The sequence below is a fragment of the Schistocerca cancellata genome, chromosome 11 (genome assembly GCF_023864275.1).
Source record: "Schistocerca cancellata isolate TAMUIC-IGC-003103 chromosome 11, iqSchCanc2.1, whole genome shotgun sequence".
Classification (NCBI taxonomy): Eukaryota; Metazoa; Arthropoda; class Insecta; order Orthoptera; family Acrididae; genus Schistocerca; species Schistocerca cancellata.
In genome coordinates, this window is record NC_064636.1 from 58,244,048 (window position 1) to 58,258,334 (window position 14,287).

The following is a 14,287-nucleotide window of genomic DNA, read 5'->3' on the forward strand; positions in this document are numbered from 1 at the left end:
ACAGCCGTTATTTTACCACCACACCCAGTCTTTTTATATCTCTCCTTTTCTGCTCCCCTCCGCCCCCCACCATACTATCAATCCCCCTCCCTGCTTCAGCCTTCTCCTTTCCCCCCACCCAGTCGTCACTCCCATCATGCACTGGTACTGCTGCTCGCAGTGTGGTTTCAGTTGCCTGAGACTGCAGTCATGTGCGTGAGTTGCGTTTGCACGTGTGTGTGTGTGTGTGTGTGTGTGTGTGTGTGTGTGTGTGTGTGTGTGTGTGTTGTTGGTGAAGGCCTTAATGGGCAAAAGCTTTATTTGTGGCAGTCCTTTTGTTGTGCCTCTCTGCAACTCAGCATCTCCGCTGTATAGTGTGTAGCAACTTTCCTTTTCGTAATCTAATTAACGATTTTTGATTTACAATTTAATTGTGCCAATCATGTTGAAGAACAGCCCATCTCCTGCAGATGTGCTCACTTTAACATTGTAAGCTTTGAAGTCCAAAGAAAATAACAGATACTTCTTTAATGACAGACACATTTGTTTCATTCATTTATAGTGTATTTTAGTATTGCAAGATAAAAATGTTCAAAGCAAAAAGATCTTTGACATCAGCTGCAGGTTAGAAGCTGTGCATCTTAACACAGTTATCAAAGCACATTACCATGTGAAAACAGTATTTCGCAAAGCTAGTACTTCACTGTACAGTACTTCGTGCTCTGACATTAAGTGGCTGCAGGTGGGCGGAGCAAGTGCCAGCTTGTGCGCGCATATGTATAAAAGCTGTACATTGAGAGAGTTACAACTCCATACTATCAGAAATATGATGATGATGATGTTTGCTTTGTGGAGCGCTCAACTACACGGTTGTCAGCACCCGTACAAATTCCCAAACTTTGCTCAATCCAACCTCGCCACATGCATGAATGATGATGAAATGTTGAGGACAACACACACACCCAGTCATCTCGAGGCAGGTGAAAATCCCTGACCCCGCCGGGAATCGCCCCCGGGACCCCGTGTTCGGGAAGTGAGAACGCGACCGCGAGACCACGAGCTGCGGGCATCAGAATTGTGGCCCAAATTTTCACACGGGATCAGTTTCTGCAGCTGATGTCCTGCAGGTGCGCTTTTTTCTTCTTTAAATATAAGATCAAGGTGGTGATGTTTCCTTGTGAGTTGTTTTTAACCCTTAACTCACACGAGTGGTCTCTCAGACCACCCAAAAGCTATCGAAATTGGTCTTCGATGTCAGTTCTGGTAGAATGCGTCTATACCTCACATATCCTCCTTACATCACCAACTCTACAATGTTTTGTCATTGGTTGCATTATTGTCTTTTTCTTTTGTTACTGATACACATTAGGGTCTCCTAGAGTGCGCCTCGTCAACTATGTAACAGTTTTCTTCAGCACGGTACAAAATATGTTCACAGGAATGTGTCAGTTTTAACAATCCTAAGTTTGGTGACATTGTTAGTCAGTTGTTGGAGGAATTATCAGCGATATAGATAAAAAAACTACCGTACTGCTGTTGTGCACACTTTTATCAGTAAAAATATTTTAGAACTGTGGTGGATTTATTTACCATGAAAATGTTGCAGAACAGTTGTGCATGTCCCACAAATAAAAATTTATGTTCTTCACATATATTGGAGCTGTGGAACACAGTTTGTAAAAAATGCTGTAGTCTCGTATTCATCAGCAGTTTTGTGCCATGTTAGCAGCTCCTTTCTGTCTCCATTTGAGGTGGTCCATCACTTCCTTCTTAATTGTGCAGTAACCTCTCTTTTATCTCTTCTCTAGCACCTACTCTTCTGAGCCCCTCCTACTTCCTTAATATATGTCCTACCTAATTTCTTTTCCTTTTTTGTATTAAATTCAGCAATTGTTTGCTCTTCCACTCTTCTCAGTACCCCCTCACTTTTACCCTATCCATCAAACTTATTCTTTCCATCCTCACTACGTTCACATCTCCAAATCCCTTGTTCTATCTTCCTCCCTTGCTGTCCATGTTTCAGCACCAATCAGATTCTTTTCCTCCAATCTTTGCTTGTATTACCACACACACCTCTCATTTTCTTACAAAATGCCCCTTTCACCATTACTACCCTGCTATTAATTTCTATGCTGCACTTGCAATGGCTTTCTGTTCTACATCTTAGTTACTTAATTGCACATTTATTTATTTATTCATTCGTCCATAGACCATTTGCTACAATAGTATTTACATGTCATAAACAGACGGAAATATTATACATCAGAATAGAATAGGATAAGATGTGGATAGGGCAGGAAATTGGCCATGGCCTAATTGAAGAAACCATCCCAGTTTGGGTGGCCAGACAGGGAACGAACCCCAGTCCATCCGAATGCAAGCTCAGTACATTAAAACTGGAGTAGCCACCTCGGTCAGTATGTGATTGGAAGGGGAATAACAAAATACATTTTCTACATTGTGAGTGCAACATGCACAGTAAGTAAATAAATGAAAAGAAATTTTGAAATAAAAACACTACGTAAAAAGTGAAAACACATCAACAAAATATGTGACACTGCAAAAAAGTACAAAATGCACAGTAAGTCAATTAATGATGTGGATAAATTGTGAAATTTTGATTGAAAACACCTCAGAAAATGAAACACAAGAGCACATTATTTAGCACTGCTTAAAGGTATGAAGCACGAGCACACGAAAACCTGCCAAATGTTTCTTCATTTACCATTTTCTTTCCCTTTATTTCCTTGTAATCACTTTTGTTTTCTTTGTAGTGACTTTCAGTCTGCAGTTTTTTCCTTTAGCTTCATTGACCTCCACTAATTCCTGCAACTCATTTCCAGCCGATGCTACAAAGACCAGATAAGCTACAGACCACAGTCACCATGTTCTCTTTCCACCATTGTTCCCACTTTGTCATCTAGTGGGCAGGGCTTAATCGTCTTCTCTAAGGGTACGTCCAACACGATGCCTCTTCCCCTGTGCCCAAACGCATACCCACGGGAACAAAAGCACACACACAAAAATTATTGGATAGAACATACCAGGTGTACCGGTATGAAATGAGCGTTAAGATAGAAATGTGTTGATAGGGAACATTTTTTGTGAACAAGCGTTTTTTGGTATGACATCTGTCAAAGATATTATATTAACTTGATTGGTCACACTGGACCACTTGAGTCATTCCATGTTCACTTTCTCTTTGAAGATCGGACTACTTGCTTCTGTCACTCAGCCCAGTACTTTTTCATTCATTCTGAACACAATTTTCTTAATTCGTCTCAAATCTGTACTGGTCTTCTGTGCATCATTTCTGCTGAAAATTTATGATTCGTAAGGAGAGTGTTAATTATGTTTTTGTTCTCTGCATCAGTAACTCTGAATCTGACTGCTTCAAGATCTTGCTGAATTTCTTTGACCCACTGTCCTTCTGTCTTCTTTCTGAGACTTCTCATCACTAGTTGTTTTGAAATCCTGTTGTCAGGCACTCGTAAGACACGAAAGAAATATGAGATTTTTCTCTTTTTCATTGTGCTGGTGATTGGGTCAATCTCAAGATAGACAGTTTCATTAAGGAAGGTGCTCCAGACTCCATCAACCTGGTATTTTTTATTGATGCATATTCTGATAATTCTTTGTTCAGTCTTTCTCCAAGATATTTAAATTGTAGAACTATGTTAGTTGCTTGATCATTTATGAAGATTTTATCTATGCAAAGAGGTTTCTTGGGCATGATTCCAGTTTTCTCAAAGGATATTTGTAATCCTATTTCATGAAGCAATTTTCTGGAGACTTGTGATCTGAGCATGAACTTCTTCCATGTCATTTTGTGAACAAAAATTCCTAGAAAACAAGTCTTTCTGAATAAACCAGAATGGCTAAAAGACTGAGGACTGCGTCGTCTCAAAAATCCAATGAAAATCGTGAGGTGAGAATTACTACTGTTTGAGAACATCAGGCTGTAGCTTGCTCTTTGGAAAGTACTTCTGAAAGTGACATAACTCTGTTTGAGAGTGTCGTGCATTATCTCACTCCTCAGAACCCTTAACTCAAAAAGGCTTAAAGTTACTTCCCTCCAAAGTAACAGCATGGAAACTGAAATTTTAATGGGAAGTGGCAAATGGGAGCAAGTTTTCATACTCGAATTTCACTTATTACTAACAATTTACCATTTCGCATTAAATGTGTACAGTTTCCAGTGAGCTTATACACTCCTGGAAATTGAAATAAGAACACCGTGAATTCATTGTCCCAGGAAGGGGAAACTTTATTGACACATTCCTGGGGTCAGATACATCACATGATCACACTGACAGAACCACAGGCACATAGACACAGGCAACAGAGCATGCACAATGTCGGCTCTAGTACAGTGTATATCCACCTTTCGCAGCAATGCAGGCTGCTATTCTCCCATGGAGACGATCGTAGAGATGCTGGATGTAGTCCTGTGGAACGGCTTGCCATGCCATTTCCACCTGGCGCCTCAGTTGGACCAGCGTTCGTGCTGGACGTGCAGACCGCGTGAGACGACGCTTCATCCAGTCCCAAACATGCTCAATGGGGGACAGATCCGGAGATCTTGCTGGCCAGGGTAGTTGACTTACACCTTCTAGAGCACGTTGGGTGGCACGGGATACATGCGGACGTGCATTGTCCTGTTGGAACAGCAAGTTCGCTTGCCGGTCTAGGAATGGTAGAACGATGGGTTCGATGATGGTTTGGATGTACCGTGCACTATTCAGTGTCCCCTCGACGATCACCAGTGGTGTACGGCCAGTGTAGGAGATCGCTCCCCACACCATGATGCCGGGTGTTGGCCCTGTGTGCCTCGGTCGTATGCAGTCCTGATTGTGGCGCTCACCTGCACGCCGCCAAACGCGCATACGACCATCATTGGCACCAAGGCAGAAGCGACTCTCATCTCTGAAGACGACACGTCTCCATTCGTCCCTCCATTCACGCCTGTCGCGACACCACTGGAGGCGGGCTGCACGATGTTGGGGCGTGAGCGGAAGACGGCCTAACGGTGTGCGGGACCGTAGCCCAGCTTCATGGAGACGGTTGCGAATGGTCCTCGCCGATACCCCAGGAGCAACAGTGTCCCTAATTTGCTGGGAAGTGGCAGTGCGGTCCCCTACGGCACTGCGTAGGATCCTACGGTCTTGGCGTGCATCCGTGCGTCGCTGCGGTCCGGTCCCAGGTCGACGGGCACGTGCACCTTCCGCCGACCACTGGCGACAACATCGATGTACTGTGGAGACCTCACGCCCCACGTGTTGAGCAATTCGGTGGTACGTCCACCCGGCCTCCCGCATGCCCACTATACGCCCTCGCTCAAAGTCCGTCAACTGCACATACGGTTCACGTCCACGCTGTCGCAGCATGCTACCAGTGTTAAAGACTGCGATGGAGCTCCGTATGCCACGGCAAACTGGCTGACACTGACGGCGGCGGTGCACAAATGCTGCGCAGCTAGCGCCATTCGACGGCCAACACCGCGGTTCCTGGTGTGTCCGCTGTGCCGTGCGTGTGATCATTGCTTGTACAGCCCTCTCGCAGTGTCCGGAGCAAGTATGGTGGGTCTGACACACTGGTGTCAATGTGTTCTTTTTTCCATTTCCAGGAGTGTATTATGCTGTGGCCAGAAACAAAGCACACGGCCAGATTCTGCATTGTGTGTGTGGATCTTACTGTCAGTCATTTTTTGTGGCACACTGTTAGTGAAGCAAACAAGCTCTTTGTTCGTATCCCCCGTTATACTACTTCAGATGTTGTATACAAAGAAGCTTATAAGTAAAAAATAAATGCTGCGTAGCTATAAATAAATACCTGGGGTATGCTGGGCTTCTCAGCTGGCCTGCAATAATTGTAAGGAGCTCCTTAATGTACAACACAAAGAGCATGTGTCTCAGCACATTTCCCTGGAGAACACCTGAAGTTACTTCTACATCTGTTGATGATTCCTCCATCTGAGATAACATGCTGTCCTCTCCCTGCCAAGAAATCTTCAACGTGTCCACAAATTTCATTTGCTAATCCATATAGTCAGACTGCTGTAAATGTCTACATTTGTTGGGTGAGTACATTTAAAATCATCGACTAGAAATTCTGCGTATCACCTGTTGCTCGAGTGACTGGAATAGAAGGCTAAGGGTGCAGGGAGACTACAGTACTGATATGAGTACCCTCTGCTGTACAATGTGCTGATATTGCATTTAGATGTAGATGTTGTGAATATAACAGTATTGTGCCAATTTATTTCTAAAGTGTCCACCATTTTTTAAATATTCTGTTTACCCTATTTTATTCCACAGAGGAAAGAAATTGGATGCAGATCTGGATGTGGAGTTGGAGGAGTATGAGCCATCTGACTCTGAAGATGATTATTCTGAAGATGAAAAGCTCTTGTTGGAAAACGTCAGGAAGAGGCCGAGAGAGTTTGATGATGAAAGTGAGGTAAGTTCGGGAACTTTTTCCTTTCTCCCCCTCCACCTCCACCCTCATTTTTTGCCATTGGCAAACTTGGAACAAAGTCTTTATAGTTGAATGAAGAATAAACCAGAAGTTCATCGTATATACAAACTTCAGTGTAGAACTAAGTTCATCAGACAAAGTTTTATTCATCCCCTAATCTCTCTGTTTCTTCAAATTATGTTCTAAAATTTCCCAAAATGCCATAATGAATGACATTACATATGGACATATAAGGATAGCTTTCGAAACTCAAAATAATGAGTTAAAATCCTGAGTATACTCGTGCATTGGACTTTGACTAAAATATCCTAAAACTTAGTATTTTTTTAGTTTCTGTGTGGATGTGGAGTTGAACTATATATTTCACGATGGTTTCCTGTTAACAGAAATCTCAGAGGAGCTGTGTGAACAGTAGTGGACGTATTTATCTCCTAACATTGGTGAACATTTGTCTGTCAGCTGACAAACTGTTATCACTTTCAGTCTCTAATGAAGTAACATCACATTCTTTTTCACTTACTAGGGTGCTAAATTCAATGTTGAACTCAGGGCCATTGTAACCATCTTCTGCCAGAAGCACTGTCTGAAAACAATACAGGGTGAGTCAAAAGGGACTGTACAACTTTGGATTGATATAGAAATTTATTGAGACAACTTACAGAATTGGTAGATATGTCATTTTGTAGCAAACAACCCCAAGTTTGATTCACTAATGTATTAGTACCCCATTTTGCCACCAGGAGTGCCAGCGTAGTGCACAGTTAAAACGGCTACTTTCACTGGTGTGGAGCGTGCTTGCTGTGTGTTTCGGTTTCATTAAAAACATTCTGCATCAACTGTTCAGCATAAATTTTACGCTGAATGCGCTAAATAACCTCCAAGTAGGCTTACAATTTAGTCTCGGTATACAAACTTTGTTGAGACAGGTTGTTCACTATGACACACTGGTATTTTATATCTGGATATGCTCGAAAACTTCTTAATTCCACAGATCGATGAAAATGGCCAAGTTGTGGTGGTTTACTACCAGCAAGACGGTGCACCACTTCGTTACCTCACGGAAGTTCGGAGGTTCCTCAATAATCACTTCCCTGGTCAGTGGATTGGCCGTGAAGGACCAGTCGCACAGCCACCTGGCACTCCAGACTTGACACCACTGAATTTCTCTCTCTGAGGTTTCATTAAAAACTATGTGTATGTTCCTCTCCTGTCAGTTTAGTCGACCTGAAGAGTTGAATCTATGCCGCTGTCACACAAGTTATGCCCGATTTTACGCAACTAGTGGCGTAGGAAATTGATTACCGGTGGGATGTTTGTCTTATCACAAATGGTAGTGACATCGAACCAAAATGACACGTGACACTTTTATGTAAAACTTAAGGTTGTTTGCTACAAAATGACACATCTACCAATTCTGTAAGTTAGCTCAATAAATTTCTATATCATTTTAAAGTTGTAAAGTCCCTTTTGACTCACCCTGTACATGACAGAGGTTGAAAGTGGACATTTTATTGTCAAGCATCCGAAGCTATAGACGGTAAGGGCAATAGCTTGTGGCAGCCGGCTCAACTAAAACACGGTAGCCAGACTACAAATGCATGACAGATGATCTCTATTGGCTTAACACTTACCTATCAGTGCTGAAACAGATACAGGTGAGGTTTTATTTATTTATTTATTTCCCGAAGATCTGTTCTTAAGTTGCGGTAGTATACATGGGATTTTAAGTTTCTGGCAAAGTAATAGAAATTGAGATAATTTGGGATTTTATATTTAGTAGTTCAAAGAGAACAGTGGTCACTTTGGAGTGCTGCATTTGATTTAGAACTTGTGCCAGGGGGCTATGTGACCGTATACTGCTGACGCATGCCTTGGCAGTGAAATGGTGTGTGCTTGCGTTTGTGTGTGTGTGTGTGTGGGGGGGGGGGGGGGGGGGCGGTGCACACATTTGCCTTTCCACTGTAGGCCGTCACTGCAGGAAGATGTGGAGATGTGAAAGAACGACAGAAAGCAGCTAGCGTGTTTCACCATGCTGGTGACCACACTGCGAATTGTGTCACCTCATCCGTAGGTCAACCACTATGTGTACACAAATTGTGAGCAATAATGTGCTGAACCTGTTTGACAGGGATATTAGTACACTACTGGCCATTAAAATTGCTACACCAAGAAGAAATGCAGATGATAAACGGGTATTCATTGGACAAATATATTATACTAGAGCTGCACATGTGATTATATTTTCACGCAATTTGGGTGCTTAGATCCTGAGAAATCAGTATCCAGAACAACCACCTCTGGCCATAATAACAACCTTGATACGCCTGGGCATTGAGTCAAACAGAGCTCGGATTGCGTGTACAGCTACAGCTGCCCATGCAGCTTCAACACGATACCACAGTTCATCGAGAGTAGTGAGTGGCGTATTGTGACAAGCCAGTTACTCGGCCACCGTTGACCAGACGTTTTCAATTGGTGAGAGATCTGGAGAATGTGCTGGTCAGGGCAGCAGTCGAACATTTTCTGTGTCCAGAAAGGCCCGTACAGGACCTGCAACATGCGGTCGTGCATTATCCTGCTGAAATATAGGGTTTCGCAGGGATCGAATGAAGGGTTGAGCCACAGGTCGTAACACATCTGAAATGTATCGTCCACTGTTCAAAGTGCCGTCAATGCGAACAAGAGGTGACCGAGACGTGTAACCAGTGGCACCCCGTACCATCACACCGGGTGATACGCCAGTATGGCGATGACGAATACACGCTTCCAATGTGCATTCACGCGATGTCGCCAAACACGGATGCCACCACCATGATGCTGTAAACAGAACCTGGATTTATCCGAAAAAATAACATTTTGCCATTCGTGCACCCAGGTTCGTCGTCGAGTACACCATCCCAGGCGCTCCTGTCTGTGATGCAGTGTCAAGGGTGACTGCAGCCACGGTCTCCGAGCTGATAGTCCGTGCTGCTGCAAACATTGTCAAACTGTTCGTGCAGATGGTTGTTGTCTCGCAAACGGCCCCATCTATTGACTCAGGGATCGAGACGTGGCTGCACGATCCGTTACAGCCGTACAGATAAGATGCCTGTCATCTCGACTGCTAGTGATACCAGGCTGTTGGGATCCAGCACGGTGTTCCGTATTACCCTCCTGAACCCACCGATTCCATATTCTGCTAACAGTCATTGGATCTCGACCAACGCGAGCAGCAATGTCACTATACTATAAACCACAATCGCGATAGGCTACATTCTGACCTTTATCAAAGTCATAAACGTGATGGTACACATTTCTCCTCCTTACACGAGCCATCACAACATTTCACCAGGCAATGCTATTAACTACTGTTTGTGTATGAGAAATCGGTTGGAAACTTTCCTCATGTCAGCAAGCTGTAGGTGTCGCCACCGGCGCCAACCTTATGTGAATCCTCTGAAAAGCTAATCGTTTACATTTCTCAGCATCTTCTTCCTGTCGGTTAAATTTTGCGTCTGTAGTACGTCATCTTCATGGTGTAGCTATTTTAATGGCCAGTAGTGTATATGTACTTGTAATATCCCAAGAAACCATGGTTGGGCTTTTGGGGACGGATAGGGTAGTTAGTTTACAAATGATATTTGAGTCATCAGTCTTCTAACTGGTTTGATGTGGCCCACCATGCCTCGCTTCCCCTGTGCAGTGCAGCCGGCGTTTGCTACGGCCCACCTGGGTGGCCCTGTGTTGTGCTGGCTTGCCGTTAAGCCGTCTGCTTCTTGCCTCGACAGTATCTTGCTTTTGGGTCGAGTGTCTCACTTTCGCTTTTTGGTTATCGGTGTGCATCCTCGTTACGTGACACTAAATGTTTTCCGTTGCTTAACATTTTATTCATCGACTATCCATCCCAGAGATATTATGGTTTTAATTATGATGGTTGACCTTTCTATATTCTCTGCCACATTGTTTACAGTGTTTTATTTTTTTAAGTACACTTGTGTTTTTATCTGTTGTCGTAATTAAGTGCTTATGGCTCTGGCATTACTTTGATGTAATGGGGTTGAAGCTCTCTCATTGATTATTTCTTACTGTTCAGATATGCACCTGATGTGCCTAGAAGCCATACAACCAGAAGTGGTTAAGAAAATTGGTTGAAGATACAACTGTCTGTGGAGTTCCTGGTATAAAAGATTGGAAACGTTTCCACAAAAATGGACAGAGTGTTAGGAAAACATTAGATAAAACTGAAGTTTTGTCCTCCGTCAAAATTCTCTCTGCTTCTGGTATCTGTTTATGCTGACTTAGAGCTGTGCGAGTCAGGTCTTTATAGGACTCTGTGCGATTGTGGCGTATCTTATATAGGGCAAAAGACACATCCTGCTCGGGACACATTGTGGAACACTGGTGGCGTACTCACCTCCTCTGAGCCAAAGAGTTCTCTGTCACCAAATATTGTACTTCTCCCGGTCATTCTGTGATGTACAATGAAACAAAAATAAGGGCGTACATGTCAAACTTTTGGGACTTCTTTATTAATGATTGTGTGGAAATATGACTGAGGCACTTATAAATTGTGTCACTGAAAAATTTCACGTTGTCGTAAACTGACGTGGGTCGCAACTTACTTACTAAGAAGTCACGTTCAGATCAGAGATGACACGGAATTTTAGGTTATCCATTTCTTGGTACATGAGCAACTGTGTACAGGTGTGAAACGGCACAGAATGACTCGGGTGTTATGCTAAGGAAGTGGATCTGGTGATGATAAGGAAATGAGACTCTAGGTTGGCTAGCTGGTCTGCTTTTTATTGCTTCTTTACGTATTTGCAGTGAATGTGCAGAAGAGCACAGACACTAGTTTATAACTTCAGAAGGTGTAAGACATATAACAACGCTTACTAGTTTCTCAAATTAATTACCAGAACAAATTGTTACCTGGCCTATAGCTTTGTTAATATTTGGGTAAACACAGTAGCGTATGATACTACATGCCCGGAACCAAAGGAACATCAGCTTCGGATGTTCCTGTGGAGTGCCAGGTGGAGAAATTGGAACATTTCAGACATATTTTTCTGTTTGAGTTCAATAGAGGAGTGGCAGCAGCGGAGACAGCCGGAAATATTTTTGCAGCGTATGAGGATAATGCCATTGGACAGAGCATGACAAAAAACTGGTTTCCTCATTTAAGGAGGATTGTTTTGACATTAGTGACTCTCCACAGCCAGGAAGATCTTCACGGTTTGATACAGAGCATGTTAATCCTCAAGATCCATGTCGGTGTACTCAAGAAATGGCGGATGTGATGAATTGTAATCGTTCCCTCATTGCGTGACATTTGCATGGAATGTGGAAGATTTAAGAAATGGTGTATTTATGCTGTCGCAAGGAAAAGAAAGGAATGGTCGAGCACAAATTAAACAGTAACTCTCTGCACAAAGGCCTGCGCACATCCGCAAAAAATAATGTTACGCGTTTGGTGGAACAGTGACGGTGCTATACACTACGAATTGCTTTCCTGATGTATAATTGTCACTGCCAACATTTATTGTCAACACTGAGATGTCCTGCAGACACAGCCTTAGAACAGTGACCAGGACGACTGTGTGAAGTGATGCTACTCTACAATAACGTGCGCCCGCATTCTGCTAGACTAGCAAAAACACTGTACAGAAGTTGGGTCTGAAAGTCATTCTGCACCCACCTTATTCATGTGATCTTGTGCCCTCAGATTTTCTCCTGCTCCAGTCTCTATGAAAGAACCTTCGAGGAACAGCTTTTCCAGGTGAAGATGCGTTCCAGACGTGGCTCGACAAGGTCTTTGCCTCAAAACCACGTTACTTCTATAATCTTGGAATTGAAAAGTTAGCCTATCGTGGCAGCCTGGTGTACATAGTGGAGGACAGTATCCTATTGATGGCTAAAGACTCTGTTGTGTGGGTCTGTTGCATTTATTTAAGTTATGTAGAAACTCTAGGAACTTATGCACCGACCCGATACGTACGGGCGAGCTTTGCAAGTCCTTCTTAGTGTGCAAGCTTAACTGAATATAGTGCTCACATACGTAGGATTTGCTGTAGGCTGTTAGTCATCTGAGGCTGCTCAAACTAGAACTCTTCTCGGTCTGGAAGTCTGCTGCTCGCTGGAACACTGCCTTGCTCGTCATTTGAGGGCCTCCGTGTGTGGCATTTAGGGCTGTGTCTGCTTACAGGTGGGACACAACTGCATCACTTTTTACCTCCAATTCGCAATCAGTGAGCTCGAAATCAGTGGTTTCTCAATGTGTATGGCCTCCTAAAGTGGCTCGCACTGTATACCTCTACCCAAGTTACAGGACTTATAGCTCATATTCGTACATAGAAGAGCTTTCCTTTATTGTCTGGCAAACTTTCACGAACCGTGGTGAGGGACCTCAGACAGCACGGCTACCCCGCACGGCCGCAGTGTTGGATAGAGTGTGCAAACAAAATCTGTGGATGTCGACAGCACCACCTCCATACCCGCCGTGTCCACATTTGCACCGTGACGTAATATAGCGAATCCTGTGGGGTATAAGAGAGTGAAGAGTTTGACAGAGCACTGAAAGACCTGAGTCGAAACAAGGCCCCGGGAGTAGACAACATTCCATTAGAACTACTGATGGCCTTGGGAGAGCCAGTCATGACAAAACTCTACCATCTGGTGAGGAAGATGTATGAAACAGGCGAAATACCCACAGACTTCAAGAAGAATATAATAATTCCAATCCCAAAGAAAGCAGGTGTTGACAGATGTGAAAATTACCGAACTATCAGTTTAATAAGTCACAGCTGCAAAATACTAACGCGAATTCTTTACAGACGAATGGAAAAACTGGTAGAAGCGGACCTCAGGGAAGATCAGTTTGGATGCCGTAGAAATATTGGAACACGTGAGGCAATACTAACCTTAAGACTTATCTTAGAAGAAAGATTAAGAAAAGGCAAACCTACATTTCTAGCATTTGTAGACTTAGAGAAAGCTTTTGACAACGTTAACTGGAATACTCTCTTTCAAATTCTGAAGGTGGCAGGGGTAAAATACAGGGAGCGAAAGGCTATTTACAATTTGTACAGAAACCAGATGGCAGTTATAAGAGTCGAGGGGCATGAAAGGGTAGCAGTGGTGGGGAAAGGAGTGAGACAGGGTTGTAGCCTCTCCCCGATGTTATTCAATCTGTATATTGAGCAAGCAGTAAAGGAAACAAAAGAAAAATTTGGAGTAGGTATTAAAATTCATGGAGAAGAAGTAAAAACTTTGAGGTTCGCCGATGACATTGTAATTCTGTCAGAGACAGCAAAGGACTTGGAAGAGCAGTTGAATGGAATGGACAGAGTCTTGAAAGGAGGATATAAGATGAACATCAACAAAAGCAAAACGAGGATAATGGAATGTAGTCAAATTAAATCAGGTGATGCTGAGGGAATTAGATTAGGAAATGAGACACTTAAAGTAGTAAAGGAGTTTTGCTATTTGGGGAGCAAAATAACTGATGATGGTCAAAGTAGAGAGGATATAAAATGTAGACTGGCAATGGCAAGGAAAGCGTTTCTGAAGAAGAGAAATTTGTTAACATCGAGTATAGATTTAAGTGTCAGGAAGTCGTTTCTGAAAGTATTTGTATGGAGTGTAGCCATGTATGGAAGTGAAACATGGACGATAACCAGTTTGGACAAGAAGAGAATAGAAGCTTCTGAAATGTGGTGCTACAGAAGAATGCTGAAGATAAGGTGGGTAGATCACGTAACTAATGAGGAGGTACTGAATAGGATTGGGGAGAAGAGAAGTTTGTGGCACAACTTGACTAGAAGAAGGGATCGGTTGGTAGGACATGTTTTGA

At 43.2% G+C, this 14,287-nt stretch overlaps 1 protein-coding gene across 1 annotated transcript in view; it reads left to right on the forward strand.

Annotated features, from left to right (window-relative positions):
- Window positions 1-14,287, forward strand: part of LOC126108624 (something about silencing protein 10) — a 155,766-nt gene that overhangs the window by 9,341 nt on the left and 132,138 nt on the right. The window contains exon 2 of the mRNA XM_049913937.1: window positions 6,297-6,438. Coding sequence (XP_049769894.1) covers window positions 6,297-6,438 — 142 coding nt within the window. The remainder of the gene's footprint in view (window positions 1-6,296; window positions 6,439-14,287) is intronic.